We start from the raw sequence: 19,688 nt of genomic DNA on the forward strand, positions 1-19,688 counted from the left end.
CGGCGGGCGGTAGGGCCGAGGCTCGTCCGGCGGGGCAGCTCCGGGGCGGTGCCGCGGGGGCTGAGGGCGGAGCGGCCCCGGCCCCGGCCCCTCCCGGGGGCGGCTCCGCGGCGGCGGCGGGAGCCGCGCCCGGCCGAGCCCAGTGGAGCTGCGTTGCCTGTTTCCCTCCCTGCGTCCTTCTGCGCGGTCTCGGGATGTCGTCGGGCGGCAGCCTGAGCACCATGCAGCGGCTGGTGGAGCAGCTGAAGCTGGAGGCGGCCGTGGAGAGGATCAAGGTGAGCCGGGGTGCGGGGTGCTGGACCCCCGGGGCGGGAGGCGGGGGTTGCCTCTCCCTGCGCGGCGGGGCGGGGGACGACGACGACCTGCTCCTGCCGCTTCTTCCCCGTCTGTCCGCGTCGACCGCCTCGGGAGCCAGTCGGGGGGAAGGGGGCGAGGGGTGCGTGTGCCGCGGGGGGACTCCGAGCCCCGGCTCCCCGCTCCCGGCCCCGCAGGCGCGGTGGAGTGAGTGCCGTTCCCTGGTGGAAGAAGCTGTGATAAATAATACAGCAGCACCTCATTAATTCTGCACAAGCAAGCATGATAATCGAGAGCAGTTCCTCACAGCTGAGCCAGCCGACTCCCCCCCGGGAGTCCTGCGCGGGCAGGATTTGCAGGGAGAGGCAGTGTATTTTGGTACCAGCTGACACACTTGGGGAAAGCTGGCGATTCTCTACGCATGCATGAACCTTCTCCTGCTTGCAGATTCCAGACAAAGACAGGCTAGTGAGGCGGTCCTGTCATCTGCCAGCTCCTGAGATTTGGTTTTGTTGTTTTGCTCTGGCAGCCCAAATTCATCCATGCAGACCTGTCCGAGCCAGCTCTTGATTCCCAGCAGATGGGGGGGGGGGGCGGTGGCGGTGGTGGAGGGGGCATCCACAAGTGCTGTGCAAAAACGATTCTTTCCAGCCACGCACAAAATCCAGCATAGACTGCGAAGTGATGAAGGTCAAATTAATTTGGATCCTGCACTTTCCTCTTCTCTCATCACCTCCGTGCATTTGCCATTTTTCTCTGGCCAGTCACAAAACACCAGCTTCCTCAGTCTGACGACACTACCAGTATATTGAGCTGCAGGAACTTACCTAAATAATTTAAAAATAATTTAGAATCTCACTATTCCAGTCCTGGGCTGGTGAAAATTTGAAGTGCCCATTGCAAGGTGAAACCGGTATGGCTTTTGGGCATCATCCTGATGAATTCATTAATGTTACTAAATTTTATTAGCAAGTCAGCAGATGTTTGATTCAGTAAAAGTGACTGTAGCTTATCACTGCAATGATGTGTGGGAAACAGCACAATGCAGAATAGAAATATAGGCCCTTGTGGCAAGAGGGGTATTGTCTAACACAGAAATGATTGACCAAACACTTATGTTGCTTTATACCATCAGCAATAGCCTGGATCTCTTTTCCTGCTCATTTTGGGGCATACAACTCCTCATGGCTTTTTTTGGGGGGAGGGTGGGGACAGGGTATAAAAGATACAATTTGTAGTTTATTGGGGGTTTCTTTGTGGCGGTAATATATTCTGGAGCTGTACTTCTCAAAGCTACATATTTATGGGTTTGCTTGTACTCCAGGGAGGCTCAGCCTTGGTAAGACCTGTCTTTCTTGTAGTGTTATGCACAGCAGTCTCTTTCTACGGCTGCTGTTCTAGGAACCTGTTCATGTCTTTTTATAATCACAAGTGAAATGATGCATGATTAAAAAGGTGTCTTATAAAAAGCATCATCTAGGGTTTCTTGACATGCAGTGTTAAAACAGTGAGGAATATATTCAGCTGGTGAAAAACCACTTGGATCAGTTTTAGCAGGCACTGAGATGGGAGAAAACGTTGTTTTGGCTACTTTGAATGTGTTTTCAGATAGAAGCTGGATGTGAAAGGATTTTTAGAAATACATCCCATACTACAAAGTTCCAACGGTGATTTTGTTTATCCTGCCAGCTAAAAAAGCAGACAGGAACATATTTTCAGAAAGAGGAAACCAAGTAGGAAAGAAGTACCCACACGTATCTTGCATGCAGGAGGCTATTGCATGGACTGTGTTTGTCCTGTGATGAAATAACGGCAGAAACCCTTGTGCTTTCTGTGTGAACTGGAGGAGTGAACAATGTTATAGGGGCGTAGGTAGGGCTAAGAGTAGCAGGCGTGTCCTAGAACAACAGTCTGATGGTATATGGATAATTCTCACACAGATGCCAAAAATCAGGTTTGTATCTTCCCAGGAACACCAGGATATACATAGGTCAGTACATGTTGCACAATTCGGTGGCGAAGTGCAAGGAGATGCAGTAAGGAACTGCTAACCATGCTGTGCTCACAGGGCAAGCCGTGCCCTGAATGGCTCTCTGCTTGTTTTACCAGGAAAAAGCTCCACGCAGCCTTGGCCAGATCAGTGTTGGCAAGTGGCACCTCTTCTATCAGGAACTGTGGTGGTGTGTGGTCCATAGTCGAGTACTAGCAAGGGGTTGGCACTGTGATTGAGGCGAGGGTGCTCATGCTGCAGGGGGTCCAAGGGACTGGGCAGGGTGGGAGACCTTTGCAGCCTTCAGAAAGAGGTTCTTGTAGAGGAAAGGAGCGACAGAGCAGGGATCCTTGCTGTGGATGCTTCTTCCTGTACTCCGCTGATGAAAACCTGGGAGGGTGTGGGAAAAGGCTTCTCTTAACAACTCCCTGAAGTGCTGACAGCTGCTGGGTAAGTTTGGGCAGTTACTGGGATGGGTGTCCTGGAAGAGAGTTGGGAGGTGGTGAGCAGGACAGCAGCAAAACAGCAAACGAAAGCATGCACTAGGCCAGATTTCCCACATGCTTCCAGATGCTGTTAGATGACACAGTCCCATCAGGGCTTCTGGGTGGCCCCTTCAATCAGGAGGATGGGAAGCGGGGATGGTCCTTCTGGCTTGTCCCTCTGCTGGCAACACTGCAAAGTTGTGTAAGAAGAAAAATGGGTATTTCAGGAGTCTTGTAAGGAAGGCAGAGGTGAGGTCAGAGGGGAACTTGCATTCCCATCAATATGCTCAGTATTTCCTTTTATAAAACATGTATCAGACAGCAAGGATTTTGACAGTTCCCTGCAGCTGTTACCAATGTGTGTCTGAGAAATTGGGAATTCCCCTACATTTTCCTTCAAAAATACAGACACACAACTGACTTGCTGTCCAGGGAGAGCAGGGGAGTTCAGTGCAGCAGGTATCTTGCGTTTGGGTTCCTGGGCTTGTTCTGCAGCTCTGGACTGTCCTCTTTGGACATCCAGAATGTGGATTTGAAGCTTTCACTTTGCTGCCGGGGGAAGGTGGCCATTTGGACTTAAAAAGCTTTTAATCATCATCTTTTTGCTTTCATTCCTTGTCGTGCTCTGTGTTGCTTAACAGTTTGGAAATGAAAATCCTTTTTATAAATTATCTGAGTATATAAGAATTCAAGTATAAACCTGAAAACAATACAGTAGATTGGAAAATATTGTGGTCACGGCCCTGTGCATTTTAATGAGGTCAAATTCCATTGCACTTGCACGCCAGTCCTCCCCACTCCTCTGGCTCGTTATTGGCGTAGTGTTTCACGTGTGTTTCATGGGAGCTTTGTAAATGTGTGTCTGTGCTGATTTACTTGCTGTTTTAGAATCCAAGAGCTGACTTGGCTGCTCTCCTGCTCTGTTTGATAATGGTTCTTCAAGAGGAAGTGCCTAACAGATGCTTGTGAATGAATTGGTTTCCTCTCTGGATTTGTTTTTCTTTTTCCTTTACACAGGTCTCTCAGGCAGCTGCAGAGCTCCAGCAGTACTGTTTGCAAAATGCCTGCAAAGATGCCTTGCTTGTTGGGGTTCCTGCGGGGAGCAATCCCTTTCGAGAACCCCGGTCCTGTACTCTACTCTGAAGTCAGGTAATAAAGTCACAGATACCATAGCAACTCTGATTTGAAACTCAAGCCCTAGGAGGGACAAGGGCACATGGTGATAGTTGTTTGAATGTTGAGTTCTTGGTAGGAAAGCATTCATCACTTCCCTGCTGGCTCTGCAAATTGTTTTCAGTTTCTTTTAGGTGCGTGGTAGTTGAAGTGTGTTTCTTTCCTACAGCTCTTTCTTACAGCTCTTTCTAGAAGTATTTTGTTTATGAGTTGTTTTTTTGTTTGGTTGGTCAGTTTTTGTGTTCAAGCAGACCTAGGGTCATTAGCAGCATCCAAAACTGTCTGTGACACACAGGCTGTGTTTGACACAGCCAGACATAAAATCCAGTCATGTACCCAGATTGCAGAAGTAAGACAAAGCCATGGCAGTTGCATGTGTTTTGATGACTAGCTCGTGGCTTAAGCAAGAACTTTGAAGACAAAATGTATTTTAACAATGTCATACTGCAATTCATTTGTCTGTGCCTGTCCTTAGGCTCCTTCTGTTCTTACTGTTGATACAGCACCAAAAGCGTTGGAAGCAGAGAGGACCTGAGGCAATGTGTAATCACATCCATTGTAACCTGTGTTGGGTTTGCGTGGCAAGGTTTTGGTAGCGGGGGGGGGCTACAGGGGTGGCTTCTGTGAGAAGCTGCTAGAAGCTCCCCCTGTGTCTGACAGAGCCAATGCCAGCCGGCTCCAAGACGGGCCCGCCGCTGGCCAAGGCCAAGCCAATCAGCGCCTCTGTGATAACATATTTAAGAAGGGGAAAAACACTTAGAGAGAGAGAGCTTTTGCAGCCGGAGAGAGGAGTGAGAAGATATGAGAAACTGCAGGCACCAAGGTCAGTGCAGATGGAGGGGGAGGAGGAGCTCCAGGCGCCGGAGCAGAGATCCCCCTGCAGCCCGTGGTGAAGGCCATGGTGAAGCAGGCTGTCCCCCTGCAGCCCATGGAGGAAGGATGAGGGGGTGTAGAGATTCCACCTGCAGCCCATGGAGGACCCCACGCCGGAGCAGGTGGAGGCACCTGAAGGAGGCTGTGGCCCTGTGGGAAGCCCACACTGGAGCAGGCTCCTGGCCGGACTGGTGGACCCATGGAGAGGGGAGCCCACGCCAGGGCAGGTTTGCTGGCAGGACTTGTGACCCCGTGGGGGACCCACGCTGGAGCAGTCTGTTCCTGAAGGTCTGCACCCTGTGGGAGGGACCCACGCTGGAGCAGTTGGTGAAGGACTGTAGCCCGTGAGAGGGACTCCATGCTGGAGCAGGGGAACGATGAGAGGAGTCCTCCCCCTGAGGATGAAGAAGCGGCAGAGACAATGTGTGCTGAACTGACCACAACCCCCATTCCCCGCCCCCCTGTGCCGCTGAGGGGGGAAGGTTGAAGCCGGAAGTGAAGTTGAGCCCGGGAAGATGGGAGGGGTGGGGGGAGGTGTTTTAAGATTTGATTTTATTTCTCATTCCTCTACTCTGTTTTGCTTAGTAATAAATTAGATGAATTCCCTCTCTAAGTTGAGTCTGTTTTGCTCGTGATGATAATTAGTGAGTGATCTCTCCCTGTCCTTATCCCGACCCACAAGCGTTTCATTATACTTTTTCTCCCCTGTCTGGTGAATGAGGGCAGTGACAGAGCAGCTCTGGTGGGCACCTGGCCTCCAGCCAGGGTCGACCCACCACAAACCTTTTTCAGCACAGGTCTCAAGGATGAGGTTCTTCCTAAATTCTGTCAGCCTTAGCACTGTGCATTGCTTGTACCTGCATAACACCTGCAGGGTGTGGGGGGTGACCATCCAGTGTTTGCACATCTTTGGGATCCACTTCCTTGACTCCTACTCTTGTCTCACCCATCTGTCACGCAGATATCAGTGATTGCAGCAGGAGGAAGAAAGGCCATGTGTGCTAGTAGTCTTGGGCAGGATCACACCATAACTTTTGTTGGAAAATCTTATTTCTCCTGCATGGCAAACAAACGCAGAAGAAGATATTCAGAAAGGGTTACTCTTCTTTAAAAGAAAAAAATAGTTCCTGCTAAAGAGCTGAAAAAACTACAGAGAGAGGAAGAACCACTGAATCCTGTTCTTTCTTTGAGAGTGCTATCAAAGTGAAAACAAATGTTTTCTTTAATGGTAGAATTTAAACTAGAGGAGTACATAAAGTACTTGTAAAGTCTTCCCCTTCCTGCTGCCAGCGTTCCTGAGCTTGCAGTTGTGCTTGGCCTCACCAATAGTGCCATTTTGATTGTTGCTACGTAGGTTTGACAAAACGGGATTGAACCTGAAGAGAGAATGACTGAGCATGAGGTGCTCTTCTGGAAAAACTTGGGGGGGGGAGGAAGCACAAGCAGAAGATTTTCTTAATTTAGATGCTACCCTTAATTCTCCCTGTAAACAAGATAAAATTGATAGTGACTGTTGCATGTGTTCTTCGTTTTTGAAGACTACTTTCTACTACTTCTTTTTTTGGTGTCTGTGTGTATATGTATGTATTTCTAGGATTCAAGTTTGAGTGCATCATCCAGACAGGATACAAAATATTTTCTCAAGCGAGTTTGATGATTAATTTATGATACTTATAGAAATGCATAGCTCTGCCCAAGATTTCATTTAATCATCTTTTGCTGATAGATCAATTACCTAATTTATTATTATTTGGTTATCCAAGGATCATAAAAAATGAGAACAAAGTCAAAAGGCCAATTAAAAAAAAATTATAATATTCAGGGATGCCAACATCCAACAAAGGAAAGTGGTTATTCAGTTTTTCTCAGTGCAAAGGAGCTTTTGTGTTATAACTTGTAACAGAAATGTATCAGCTTAAAAAGACATCATTTAATAAACCTTTTTTTCCTCTTATAGGGAAGGTCATCAGAGAGTTGCCTTCAAGCATGACATGAATAACTACTGCCTTTCCTTCACAAGAAAAGTCTTTCTCTGTGTCCTAACTTTTGCGTGGCTAAAACAATGCCCTAGATATTTATCTGTTTGTTCTTGTGTATCTGTTCTTCACTATCTTTTGATAATGTTCTTAAGGTTTTTTAATGTAACTTTTGTTCTGCTCATAATCGTGACTATTGTTACTACACTATGCTAACTATACAAACAGCACTTGAGAAGATTACATTTTAGAAAAGAAAAACACAGGAATTTGTACCAAATTACTTATTCCTATCTTGGTAAACTGTTACACTAGAATGATAGCAAAAACTGTTTGGGTTTTTTTCCAAAATAAAACATCCAAAAAGTGAATCGTTAAAGTATAAAACTAAATGCTGTTAGTCCTGAAATAATGTTCTCAGGGGGAATTTTGCTTCCATTAGCAAGACCTGGAACCAACTACAGTTGGTTGTGGTTTTTTTCAAGTACATCTAAGTCCATAAATTACACATATTAGAAAATGATGGACACAATGTGTAGCACAGGCATGATTCCTAAGGCATGTTTCTTATAAAACTTCTAATATATAATACTTCTCCTAATTTGTATATGTAAAGGTACTGCCATAGTGGAGTTCCCTTGACTTGTTTGAAATATGACCATACACTAAAAATCCATTAACACCCAAAGATAGTTGCATGCATAATTGTCAAGGTTTGCAATACACAAAACTTACTAAAATGTGGTTGGTCATTTGCCTTCAGCTTTTTATAGAGCACTTTTGCAAGAACAACCAACTTTTTTAATAGGTTTTTCATTTTGTCTACTTTCTATTGTTTGTATTAATCTTTTAGAAGGTTGGAAATAAAATTCCTTTCTCTACTGGCTTTGAACTCATGGTCTAATTGTAACAAAGAGCAGATATTATAAAGAAGAGAATAATTTGATTTTTGCAGTGGGAGGGGAGGCCTCAAGCTATTTGGCTTTTTGGGGAAAGAAGGTTGCTGTGGGATTTTTAGAAAATGTGTCTTATTAGCAGAAAAATCCTATTTATAGCTACTCACCAGTTTTGTGGTAAATGGTAACAATGTTATCAGGCTAACATACATTTTTTTAAACAGTACGGAAGATGTTTGCAATCTGAGTATTTAATTTTCATTAATGTGAACTGAAATGGGGCAATGAGTGTCCTCTGGGCAGTTTAGTCTTTCTGAAGAGATTTTCATGCTTGCTGTCCTGCAGGAAGACACTGAAATGAGAGTCACAGTACTGCCAATATGTATTGTGCCTCTAAATACAGAAGGGAACGTCCTTCCTTAAAAGCTTTTCTTCGTTCTGGCTTCCTTTCATTGAAGGCTATTTGAATATGGCAGTACTCCACACATGCACCCACTGCGGAAGTCTAGAGGAAGTGTGGTTATTCTTACTTCACAGAGGTGGTCAGAGGCTCAGAGTGAGGTCAAAATGTTCAAGTCAGGGAAGGAGGGAGATGGATGAGAGTATGCATCATATGTTTCTGAATGGCCAGCATCTGGCCGCTAGCCACTCCCTCCCAGCAAGCCCTTCGTATTTCTTTTACCTCCCGCAATAAAACCTACCCCATCCCCACATCTGTTTCTCTCCCCAGGTCCCCTTGCTGCATACACTTTCCTGCTTAGCGTCCTCACTTGGAGCTTGGTTTATGGAGTGGCTGCTGAGCTGGCATAAGGAGCTGCCAAATTACAGGGTGCAGGAGAAACCAGCTGCTGCTAGCCAGTCAACTGCTGCTGTCTCTTGGCTGCCCTGCCCCCATCCACCTGGTAACTTTCAGCCGGAGCACCACGGTCAACACGTTGGGGAGCAGCACTGCGAGCACACTGCAGGTCCTGACTGCATCCACATCTTGCACCAGCAGCAGATAGAAAGGCTTGTGCAGCAGTTGTGGGATGGATTGGGAGTGTGGTGGTTATCCTGCTGTCAGGGCAGCGTGCAGCTGAGCTGTCGGGTACAAGCAGGGAGAGGGATGACAGCAGTGCCACTTCTGCCCTCCCCAGGCACAGTCTGTGACAAAACTTGGTGTCCAAACAAGCTCTAGAACAGGGTTGGTTGGTGTTGAGGCTCTTGGGTTCCTGTGGGGAGTCAGTTTCATGAAGCATACCGCTGCGGGTTGTGTTGGCTAAATGAAGCAGCCTGCATCTCAGCAGCTCAGCTTTTGCAGGTCCCCTTTTTTGAGGTAGCCAAGGAACCGGACAAATGAGCATGAGCAACTGTCTGCTTCTGTAGGCAGCAGAATGGGTGTCTCTTACCTGTCAACAGGACAATGTCTCCAGCTGCAGGTGTACCTGGTTTGCACTACTTTAACATGGGGATGACTTAGGGAAAAGCATTCCATTTTACTGCCCCTGCTCTAACAGGTGTAATCTGCAGGGGGGTGGACAACGTCTCAGCTTCCTTTACCAAAGATCATCCAAGAGGGCTGTCTGCTGAGGTGTCAACTCTGTGCGGTGTGTGTAGAGACCTCATACCAGTCTCCTGGCAGCAGGTCCCACAGGATGCCAACGATAAAGCAATTAAGTGAGCACACGTGTCTGTACATGAGCCACAAGTCCACCTTTTCCCTCTGTCATCCCTCACAGTCCGTCAGCAAGACTCTTCTCCATCTACAGGTGCCACCTGCCTGGTCACTAAGCAGTTCACAAATTTGGTCCAAGAACTGAATGTCCCTACCCGCTGATGGAGGGCTGGTGATTAGTTTTTGTATTGCATCTCTTTGAGAATTAGTTGCTTCATAATTCTTCTTAGTTATAGATGATTGGGGTAGGGGAGTGCATATTTATAGTGCAATAGTAATTTTCCTCCACATTAAACAGATGGGAGGAGGAGGGAGAATGTCACCTGTGGTAAATTTGTCAATGTGTACCTATCTGTGAGAGATTGAGAGTAGGATACAGTAAAAAACACTCAGTCATTTCAAGCCCTTTTCCTTCTTTTTCACCACGTTGCCAGTAACTAACTATACACTGACATTTTTTCTACCTAATGGGAACTTAATGCCAACAGCACTTGAATTTTCCTTACTTATTTAATGTAGGCAATGTGCCTTTGATTTCAAAGTGATCTATAGATTATCTGAGGTAGTCTTCCATGACTGTTCATGTGAAAGTTCTGGTGTCAGCCTTTGCCTGTGGGAAAAGAGGACGTAAATACATAGCTTGGCAGTGGCAGCTGTAATTTTCTCCACTGTTGGTCATCCGTGACTGAGACTTTGTAGAGCTGCACTCTTAAAAGAACAGATTCCTGGGCCTGCCAATTTGGGAGGCAGTTCTGAAAAACAAAGCCAAACCCATGATGCAAAGAGATGGAAAATAGTTAGGTCCAGTGACCACAAAAATGGGCCAGAAATAGTAAGAAAACTGCAATTTTTATTTAAGTCTTTCTCTTATTCTGGGCAAAATAGAGAAACACTGGCTTGTTTGCAATTCGCAAGTCTTTTTATGTTACACTTGAAAGATGTTTAATAAAGTCTTGCAAACAATTTGGGTACAAATAATTTGGAGATATTACTGTGAACTAAAATTGCTATTAGTGCTGTCATCATAGCTTTTAGGAAGTTTCAGCTGAAAATCAGCCCTCCATTTTCTCTGAAAGACCAAAGCTTTCTCCCCTAAGTGCTGGTTTTATTTATCCAAATAGTGAATATAAGCTTAATGAAGGCTCAAGATCAAGAAAGTATTTTACTGCAAGCATAAACCATAAACTTAGTGGTGGGGGCTTTTTTCTTCTTTTTTTCCGCTTTCTCTTATTGCATCAAACCTTAAAAGATTTGTGAGTTTGAAAGCTGAATCATCTCAGCTGAAGGCCACTGAACAGACTCGGACATTCTGGAGCTGGCAGGCATGCCTGTGCAAACCATGTAAGCATTCCTGCAGCAGAATGGAGTTACTGTCTACCATTGCTGCCACACATATGTCCAGTTTCATTGCCAAATCTGATGGAAAGTGAAGGTTCAGGTACTCTTCTATCCTCTCTCTTCTGCAGCTTGCAATTGAGATTATTTTTTTTTTTTTAAAATCTCTTATCCCTTCCAGCCGTAGCCTTCAGTATCTGGCACTGCCTCCGAGATGACTCTTACCTCCCTATTTGCTGATGCGCTGTAGCAGGTTGAAAAATGTGGATGCCAACAAATGGTCTCCACCAAACTATGCAGAGAGCTAGGGTCACAGCTTAGTTGTCCGAATCAAATCTATTAGAATCCTAAAGTTCAACATACCTTTCACATGTTGTCCATAAAACAAATAGGTTGTTTCTGTAGCTTGATTATGATTAAAGGCAGTTCGGGAACTCATCGCATGGTTTCTAAAGGAGCTGTCAGAAGGAAAGCAGAACTGGGCCCAAGGGACAAAGAGTCACAGTTGTAAGTGCAAGAAAGCTTAGACTATGAGAAGCCTTGAGATTCTGGCAAATCTAGTCCATCTTTAAGTTTGGAAAGCTGCATGCTCAGGGAGTAAACATAGGGTCCTTGAAAACTGTATGAGCATCAGTGTCTGTTTTTTTAATTCGTATTTTATTTTTTATATAAAGAGTGATAAAGTACCTTTATATCACACATGAGAACAAACAGAGGAGCAGTAATTCTCCAGGTTCAAGGAACTAGTTTGTTTAGTAAAATTTTAAAAATATACAAAAGAATCCTGAATTAGTAAGGATTCCCAGACCCTAATTTCTCTCTCAAAATTAACAGAAAAATGAGTTTTAATGTATTTCCCTTCAAAGAGTTTAAGAATTTATAAAGTTACGTGTAGTATGTAAATCCCCATTCCATTTAAAAGAATTTAAGGCGTGTTTGTCCATCACTTCTTCCAGGGACTCTTTCATATGTCAATCTCCTTTTTTTGAACTCTGGTACTTCTACAAATCCTGAATCTGGAAAAGAAGTCGAAAGAAAAAATATATATGATAAACTAAAAATACTACACGTATGCAGACTTACCTATGTGTTTCTCAGAAGCAGTAACAGACTTTAGCTTTAACCAGTATGCTCTGTATGAAAGTATCAACTGCCATAAAATTAAACATACACAGATTAATATTAACTACTACTTACTACTACTGATCAGTTTTATGCATATTGTCCTGTAATAATAATATAGAACCTGATACAAAATAAATACATCAACCGGCACTATGCTTAACCACAATATTTCAGTAAAGATTTTAATGCTTATTTCTATTTCATTAATATTACACTCAGTAATTGTTCAGTAATCGTGAAAGTTAAATCTTTTTAACCAGACATATGTTTGTGTTTCTAAGTTGTTTAAAAAAGCTACTTACATTCTTAAGATTCAAGTATTTTACAATAAAATATTTGAGCAGTTATTTATTCAAAATAAGTTACAGTAAGAAAATTCTGTTTATTCTTTACAGAAAGTACTGTCAGAAAACTTTAGCACTGACCTAAGGATTTCATCTGTTCCAGTGGAAATACTGGCTTGGCATATTGGCGTTGTTTGTGATTTAATAAAACTTGGATCTGAAGCCTGAAGAAATCCCAGAGGATTCTCAGTATGTCTTTTTAACTTAATTCTACACAAATTTCTTAAACTTGAGATTTCACATTTCTTAAATTTAGGATTTCAGAAGGCTTTCACTGTATTAAGGTGGGGTTTTTTGCATTAGCACGCACAACCATCTACTATACTTATTTTTCCCCTGGCTAGTGAATAATAAAATAAAATAAGCCTATTCTTCCAAAATCTAAACCAAAAATCACTTTTTCTTTTTCAATTTGATTCAAATTTAAGTATACCTTTGCCCTAATCGGCAAAAGTATTACAGAAAGCTTATCAGTCAGAGATCACAGCATTTTCAGAATACTGTAAAATGTGATACCAGAAGAATCTGCCCTGATCTCTACTGCAACTATTGTATTTAGAATTTTATACTATTGGTGCCAGTTACAGGCTACTGAAATGCTGTTAACTACCCAGCAATACTCCAGGTCTCAATTTTAATTCCAATGGAGAGGCACCAGGTCTGTTCAGTTTCTGTATGAACATTTTAATTTTACATAGGCTAAAATTAAAAGTAGTTCACCATATCCAATTAACTTTTCCTCTCTCTACTTCCATAATTGCCTTAAGCAGCCCATGAAACATATCAGTTAGTTACTTGTGTTTTAATGAATGAGTCTGATCTAATTAGTGAAGGCATTTAATGCTGTGCTGACCTTGCTGTACCACCAAGAGATTTAAAAACAAGCAGCAACAGAGAAAACATAAATTAAATCATCTCCACTAGGAGTCAGGCACTCTATTTAAGAAGCTTAACCTTGGATTTTTAAAGAATGTGGCACCTTACCTATCAGAAAGCGCAGAATTAAAAAAAATACTACAATATACAATACTGCAGTATGTAGTCTGACAGGGACTAGTGATGCTTTCTTACTTTTAAGACTCCATAGATACGTATTATGGCTTAACAAAAAAGGTCTCAAGCTAACTATATTTGAGAAAGTAAATCAGGGATAAGAAAACTACAAAAAAAAAAAAAAAAAAGAGAAGAGAAGAGAAGCCTGAAGCTTTTATATAAGAACTGTACAGATCTTCAGGGTAAACAAAGTTTTGAAGTGCACACTATGCCATCTGTTTGAAGAAATGTGATTTGGAATGATTTCAAGAAGGAGAGTTTAGCCAAAAAAAAAAAAAGAAAAAAAAGTATAGCTAAAAAAAACCTTTTCCAAGAATAAGGGAACTGTATGAAACAAATTTAGACAGTTATCAGACTGAAATTCTTACTCCATTAACTCCAACAGCAAAACACAGCAATTAGTAGTATTTAAGTTTCACTCTCTGAATTTGCTGAATCTACTTTTCTGTCCTTTAGAGAAAATACTTTCTAGTCTTTTCTTCCCTCTTTTGTCCAAACCTATGCTTACAAAATAATCTCCCCCATAACCTTTAAAATAATTCTGGCATGTTTTTTGTGCATGTTTCAGGCATTGTCAAAGAGAGAAGAGGCTGAAGCTTACAATAGAAATGTTTAGGAACATTTTATCACAGAAGAAATAAATATGCAAGTTTTTTAGTAAAGGAAACATACAACTGTTGGGTTGGATTGGATTTAAACTTTTGAAGAAAATACAAAATCTAGTCTTACAGATATTCCTGTTTCCACTTGACTTACAAACAGAATTTCAGCAAATTCTGCTTGCTTTGGACATACCTGTTCTGGTTTTTTCTTTTGTCCATAAGAATGGTGGAAATTGTTTTCTCTTTCCTTTAGATTCTCTACCTATTTGGTGAAAATTCAGACTTTGATGCTCATCTGGGTCAACAAAGAAATCAGAGAGAAAATCATCAGATGCAAATGAATCACATGGGCCTATGGATGAAGAGTTATTCCATGGGGTCTGGTCATCCAGAATTTCTGGGCTCCTCAATGTTGTGTCTCTAAATTCTTCCAGAAAACTCTTAGAGCTCTCCTGAGGTGCATAGTCACTGAAAGTTGCCAAGAAATCCTCTTTTTCAGAGTTTTTGGAAGAATGATCAGAGCTATAATGTGTCCCGAAAGGCTGTCTTTGAACATGAAGAGAACTCGTAACATCCAGATGAGCAAAGTCTTCACAGTCCTTTGGCACAGCAAAGAAATCCTGCTTCCTCCCTGTAATTACTTCTGAAGAACATGATTTCTTTTGCATATAGCTTGGAAGATCAGGGCCGAAATAACCCTGGTGATGATTCAGTGGAGGAATTATGGCTTCAGAATTCATATGAGATGTTCCTGGCAGAGAAAAATTTGAACCAATCTGTTTGGAGAATGAAAAATTAGCTTATTTCTCTATGTTTTACAGAAAACCAAAATGCCATTGAGCATTTCAATTGGTGTCTCCTCAGAATAACTGACCTTTCCATGATTAGAAGATAAAGATTCTAATAGACTCAGACTTTCATTTGGTTTCAAAGGAGACACATTTTCCTAGTAATTCAAGATATTACCTGTGCTATTTTGTGCCTTACCAAGCAGCTCCAAAGACTGATGATTTTGTTTATAATGTGGATAAAATGTCTTGAAGCTATTCCGGTTTTCTGGGGGTGATGCACCTTTTACCACAGTTTTTAGTGGAGTGGCAGTATTTAGGCTGTATGAAGAGGTCATGTCACTAAAATGCTGAAACAAAAGAAAAAGATACTTGAGGTCAAATTTGAAAAGTTAAACCAGTTGTTAGGATTCTAAGATGTATATTTTTTGTTTACTGAAAAGAAAAAAATAAAAAAGACTTGCCAATACAGGAGAGACATGTACAGTAGACTATGCGCCACCTGTCTTAAATCTATAAACAGAGTAAGTAATAGCCTGTCTCTTGAAACACAAGAAAATCAATACCTTAATATACTTTATTCTCTTTCATTAGTCCAGGACTGTAGGAAGCAGTGTTTGCAATGGATTGGTGCGTATCATGTATCATAAAGGAATTAAACTAATGAGATCTTTTTCTGTTTTTCAGTCAGTAAACATGGCTTTATGCAGCTATTACAATAACATGCACAAGCTGATATTCAGTGCCCAAATACCTGCTCACTTGCTTCTTCACCTTAGCTGAATGCTTCTGATATGGAAGTTTGTCCTCCCGTTTTCTTGACTGATAAAAGCTGTGCATTTTTTATTGAATTAGCTGACTATAATCAGTCTATAATTTTTCCAGACTCGCTCCAACTGAAACAGTAGGAGCAAACAATTTTAACTGCAGAGTGGACACTTTGGTGAATGGAATTCCTCATCTTAACTTCTAGGGCTCCTTCAAATGCTTAGTACTATGAATGTAGAAGTGGTGGGCTTATTATTGTAGGAGGGAAGGAGCGAAAGAAGGAGGGAAGGAGGGAAGGAAGGAAGGAAGGAAGGACTTAATTGGAAAACATTTCTTATATTAGGGAAACATATAAGCTTGTATACTTATACAATACTTCATATGATGAAGCTTGAAGAAGAAGCTGATCAGATGAGTATTTTTCCAGTTAAGGAAATGTTCTAGTCATCTTCACACAAAAGTAATGGTGACCTGACAAATTCTGCTGGGAATTAGTAGGCTCAACATTGCTAAAGCATATAATAGATTTTGAAATGATATCAGCAAATGTGCATGTAGCTTCAGATAAAAACTACTGTATTACAACAGTGCAAAAAGATTGATCTAATACATATATTAATTTTGGCCAACCTTTAAAACTTTTTTTGGAACCTCTGGCAGAACTTCCTGAAGTTGATCAAAACTTGCAAGAAACAATCTGTTCAGTGAAGATCCCTTCTTTAACATAAACTGAGCAACCAGAGGGTTGATACAAGGAAAAGCAAGCAGGCATTTCTCTGTCTGGAAATGGAAATTATTTTATTAGATTGACATCTGTCACTTTCCCCCCCCTTTTTTCTGTTTCTACAGAAAGACATCCCTATGAATAGGTCATACAGTATATCATAAAAATAGAGCTTTCAAATAGTGCACTTTTATAGCCCTATGAAAACTTTTTTTTTTTACTACAGATGTAACAGTGTATCATTTTTGCAAAAGAGTAAGTTCTGCATAATAGTTTGATAAAAAGCAAACACAGTCTGAAGATGTTTCTATTCTAAAGGATTAAACCAGTGAATCATGTAAACTTGTTTTGAAAATGCATTACCAGCTTTACCGTTTATTCCCCATTTTGAAGAACCTTACCTAAGTCAGGATAAACTGACAAAGCTGGTTTTGTTTTACAGAAGTTGCACTCATAAACAGCAATGACACATATGCCAAAAGCAGGAGCTGCTGGGGGAGGTTGAATGTCACACAGAGGGCAGCAAGTTGATAGTTGTAGCACTTTAAGAACATCAGTTTCAAGTTCCTGGCTTTCATAAAGCTGTGCACTCAACAGATGCCAGGGTCTAAACCCTTTCACAGAGACAAAATACAATCAATGACTCCTCTCAGTTTTTTACTAGCATGCTTAATCTCTAAATTGGAAAACCTATAATCCAATATCCCACACCTGAAAGGCCATGCCAATACCTGCTTTAAAATGCTTCTGAGTTTTGCAAAAGCTAAAAAGGATCTCTGCTTTACAAGAGTTCAAAGCTTCCACATAAAATGAGCAAATCCATATGTTTAATGGGAAAACCTTAATATATAAGTTAAAGATCATCATATATGAGACTGTGATGGATGGACCTGTTCAGCATTCATTGTAAATAGCCAATATCAACTACTGCATGAGAAGTTAAACAAATTTCTACTATTATGTTTTAAAGCAAGTCTGTAAGCAACGCCATTGACTTCAATAATGAATCAGCACTGATGAATTTGGCTTCCTGCCCAAGTGAGTCATTGTATGTTTACCTTTTACAATTTGATAGTTTTTTTAAACTTAGTGCCTAGAACTGTAGAACCATAGTCACGGGCCCACACATGTGGAGGATAAACTTCTCTACTGCTTAATTGTGATAGCACAAGGAAAGTCCATGTTACACCTAATTGTGCCAGCAAGGATGACAGAAGCATTATACATATGTGTGTGTGTATATGCATGTATATAAAAATATGTATGTGTGTATATAAATATATAAAATAATGTTTATTTTAATAATATATTTTAAGAGAACAGCAAAAAAAGCCCTAGAGCTTTATGAGTCTGAGAAACAGGAAGAAAACAGTATAATTTAATGGAAAGATAAGCAAACCTCAGATGGCAAGACAGAAATCCAGGATTTGTCCAACCATTCATGAGGACTGATATTAGATGCTATCAAAATGTTGTCAGCAATCTGACGAATTACCATTGCCGTCTCTTCAATCCCTGGCATAAGAACTACCTAAAAGTGATACATAATATTTTTGGTTAAAACTTACACTAAGGAATGTCTTAATTTCCTAGAGAAGTTAAATGGTAAAGCTTAAAGGTGACCCTGAACACAACAGCTGATAATGTGGAGTAATTAAACCTGATCCATGCTTATCATGCGAAGTAACTCCAACCTCTGACCACTAGCCTGGCTGCAAATTACAATCCTTATTTATGCAAATTCTATGTAGGTGAAATGAGTTTATCCTATAGGTCTTTTATATGTGATCAAGTTTATGGGTACAATATGAGTTCCTAATAAAACGGTTAATTCTGAGATGCCTAATATAATTTAAGAAGATGTGTAACACTTTGAAGGTAAGTAATTTCCACATGAACTACACTGCTGAGTACATGGAATGAAAAAAGCTTTGTGCTCTCTTTAACCTTCATTTAACCAGATAAATTTGAAACAAATTTTAATATGCAAATAAGTAAAAAGTTGCCTAAAAAGATGTTACTTCATGTAAAAGAAATAAGTTACAGACATCAACTTGGTAAGCTGAATGAAACTTTTGCCCCAGTTTTTAATTATGATTATTCTAGATACTGTGTTTTCTGATTTACAATGACAAAAGTTAATTTATCTTGTTGCATAAAAAAATGAACACTAGCTGACAGTAGATTATATTTTCTTTTCTTCTAATATTATGTTACTGCATTAGTAACATAATATTAATCTGAAACTTCAAATTAAGACATAAGCAGGATTAATACATGTTCTAATAATTTATAAAATTAAAAGTACAATCTTATTTCTTGACTGCTAGTCATAAAAACACTTCAGCTGCTATTTGAATCTGATTCAACTTGTACTGGAGTCAACACAGTCTTTTCATTGACTTCAGTAGCACTGAATTAAGCTCCTCTCTCTTATTTTAGTAATTTTGAGCTATTTTACATTTTTGATGTAGAATGCCTACTTGATTAAGCACTTTAGAAATATCATACAGTGAAGATTGAAAAAGAAGGGTTGTTACCAAAAAAATTACCTTCACTTCAAAGTCTTCTGTCTTCTGTGTAAATTCAATTAAAGTGGCATAAATCAAGACAAGGTTAAGCAGAGTATCTCCCCTGAGATTGTACCTATAAAACAGTTTCATTGGATCATTAATGTTTAATATGCACATGTAGTAATTCCAAAACGTTTGTTCCATGTGTTAATAAACATCTGTTTCATTTCCTGGAATTCAGAATACTAGTACAGTTCAAGCATTAGTATCTGTGAAAGGAGAACTAGGACACATTAAGTGACTGAGTGCTGAAGGATGCACTGTGTGGAAGAAAATGGAGTCAGCCCACAGCAAAGCAAGCCTGGCCTGAAGCAAAAGGACTGGATCAGGGTCAGTCACTGGAGAAAAATCATACAGAGAGGAAAGGTGATGCATGGAAAATTTACCACTTGCTCATAGAAAAAAATCTCACAATAGGTAATAAAGGAATGCTGGTGAACTATATCAACAAAAGCTGTGCTCCCATAGCAAAAGGAGAACTACTGATGGATTGGAAGAACACTTGAAGAATGTCTCCCTGTTGCAAATGATGTACAGTGATCCTAATACAGTAATTCACAACCCTATATTTGTAGGGGTTAATTTACTTCAAATAGTTATAAAGAATAATTCCAGTGGTTAATAACCTTAGTCTTGTGAAATTTCTGGACTTGTTGATTTGAAAGACACCTCACATTAGCATTACCTGCTTCAAATCCTGTTATTTTATAACCATTTCTTTATCTCTTGTATAAGACTAAAAAGATCCTAGCACATAAAAACACATCTTTACTAACTTTTTTGGGGGTCTTGAGTGATCACTGCTACTTCTATCATTTCACTTAGTTTTTCAGTAGGAGCATGACAACACTGTAACTAAGTGCAAAGTCCAAAGCACACTAGAAATACGAGCTTACAATATTCATATTGTTCTAAGACAAATGTGTTCCTACAGAGAAATTCAAAGAACAAAGCGTGTTAGCTTGTTCTAATAAGCAACTTCCTTTAGTAATAAGTTTGTTTTAAAAATACCAAGATAACAAAAGAATTTCATAA

The 19,688-nt window shown here is 40.8% G+C and overlaps 2 protein-coding genes across 3 annotated transcripts in view; one reads left to right on the plus strand and one right to left on the minus strand.

The window, feature by feature from the left end:
* Window positions 1-86: 86 nt before the first annotated feature.
* Window positions 87-7,677, plus strand: GNG10 (G protein subunit gamma 10). 2 transcript variants are annotated; one of them, XM_054808876.1, is made up of 3 exons: window positions 87-275; window positions 3,787-3,918; window positions 4,418-5,388. In XM_054808876.1, the coding sequence occupies exons 1-2, from the start codon at window positions 195-197 to the stop codon at window positions 3,910-3,912; spliced, it is 207 nt and encodes a 68-aa protein (XP_054664851.1). In that variant the 5' UTR covers window positions 87-194; the 3' UTR covers window positions 3,913-3,918; window positions 4,418-5,388. The 2 variants fall into 2 exon arrangements, with proteins under 2 accessions (XP_054664851.1, XP_054664850.1); XM_054808875.1 differs by lacking the exon at window positions 4,418-5,388 and adding an exon at window positions 6,773-7,677 and having other exon boundaries at window positions 91-275.
* Window positions 7,678-11,220: 3,543 nt separating this feature from the next.
* The window catches only part of SHOC1 (shortage in chiasmata 1), a 56,953-nt gene continuing 48,485 nt past the window's right edge, over window positions 11,221-19,688 (minus strand). The window contains exons 23-28 of the mRNA XM_054809928.1: window positions 18,633-18,726; window positions 17,480-17,611; window positions 15,987-16,136; window positions 14,788-14,938; window positions 13,994-14,551; window positions 11,221-11,692 (exon numbers count right to left, since the gene is read on the minus strand). Of these exons, the coding sequence (XP_054665903.1) occupies window positions 11,592-11,692; window positions 13,994-14,551; window positions 14,788-14,938; window positions 15,987-16,136; window positions 17,480-17,611; window positions 18,633-18,726 (1,186 nt within the window). The 3' untranslated portion in view covers window positions 11,221-11,591. The remainder of the gene's footprint in view (window positions 11,693-13,993; window positions 14,552-14,787; window positions 14,939-15,986; window positions 16,137-17,479; window positions 17,612-18,632; window positions 18,727-19,688) is intronic.

This window comes from Grus americana, chromosome Z, assembly GCF_028858705.1.
Source record: "Grus americana isolate bGruAme1 chromosome Z, bGruAme1.mat, whole genome shotgun sequence".
In the NCBI taxonomy this organism is placed as follows: Eukaryota; Metazoa; Chordata; class Aves; order Gruiformes; family Gruidae; genus Grus; species Grus americana.

Bases quoted from the DNA above. Each gene is read 5' to 3' on its own strand.
- GNG10 (XM_054808876.1), top strand. From the start codon at position 195: ATGTCGTCGGGCGGCAGCCTGAGCACCATGCAGCGGCTGGTGGAGCAG. The intron at 276-3,786 runs GTGAGCCGGGGT...TCCTTTACACAG, and splicing joins CGGCCGTGGAGAGGATCAAG to GTCTCTCAGGCAGCTGCAGA.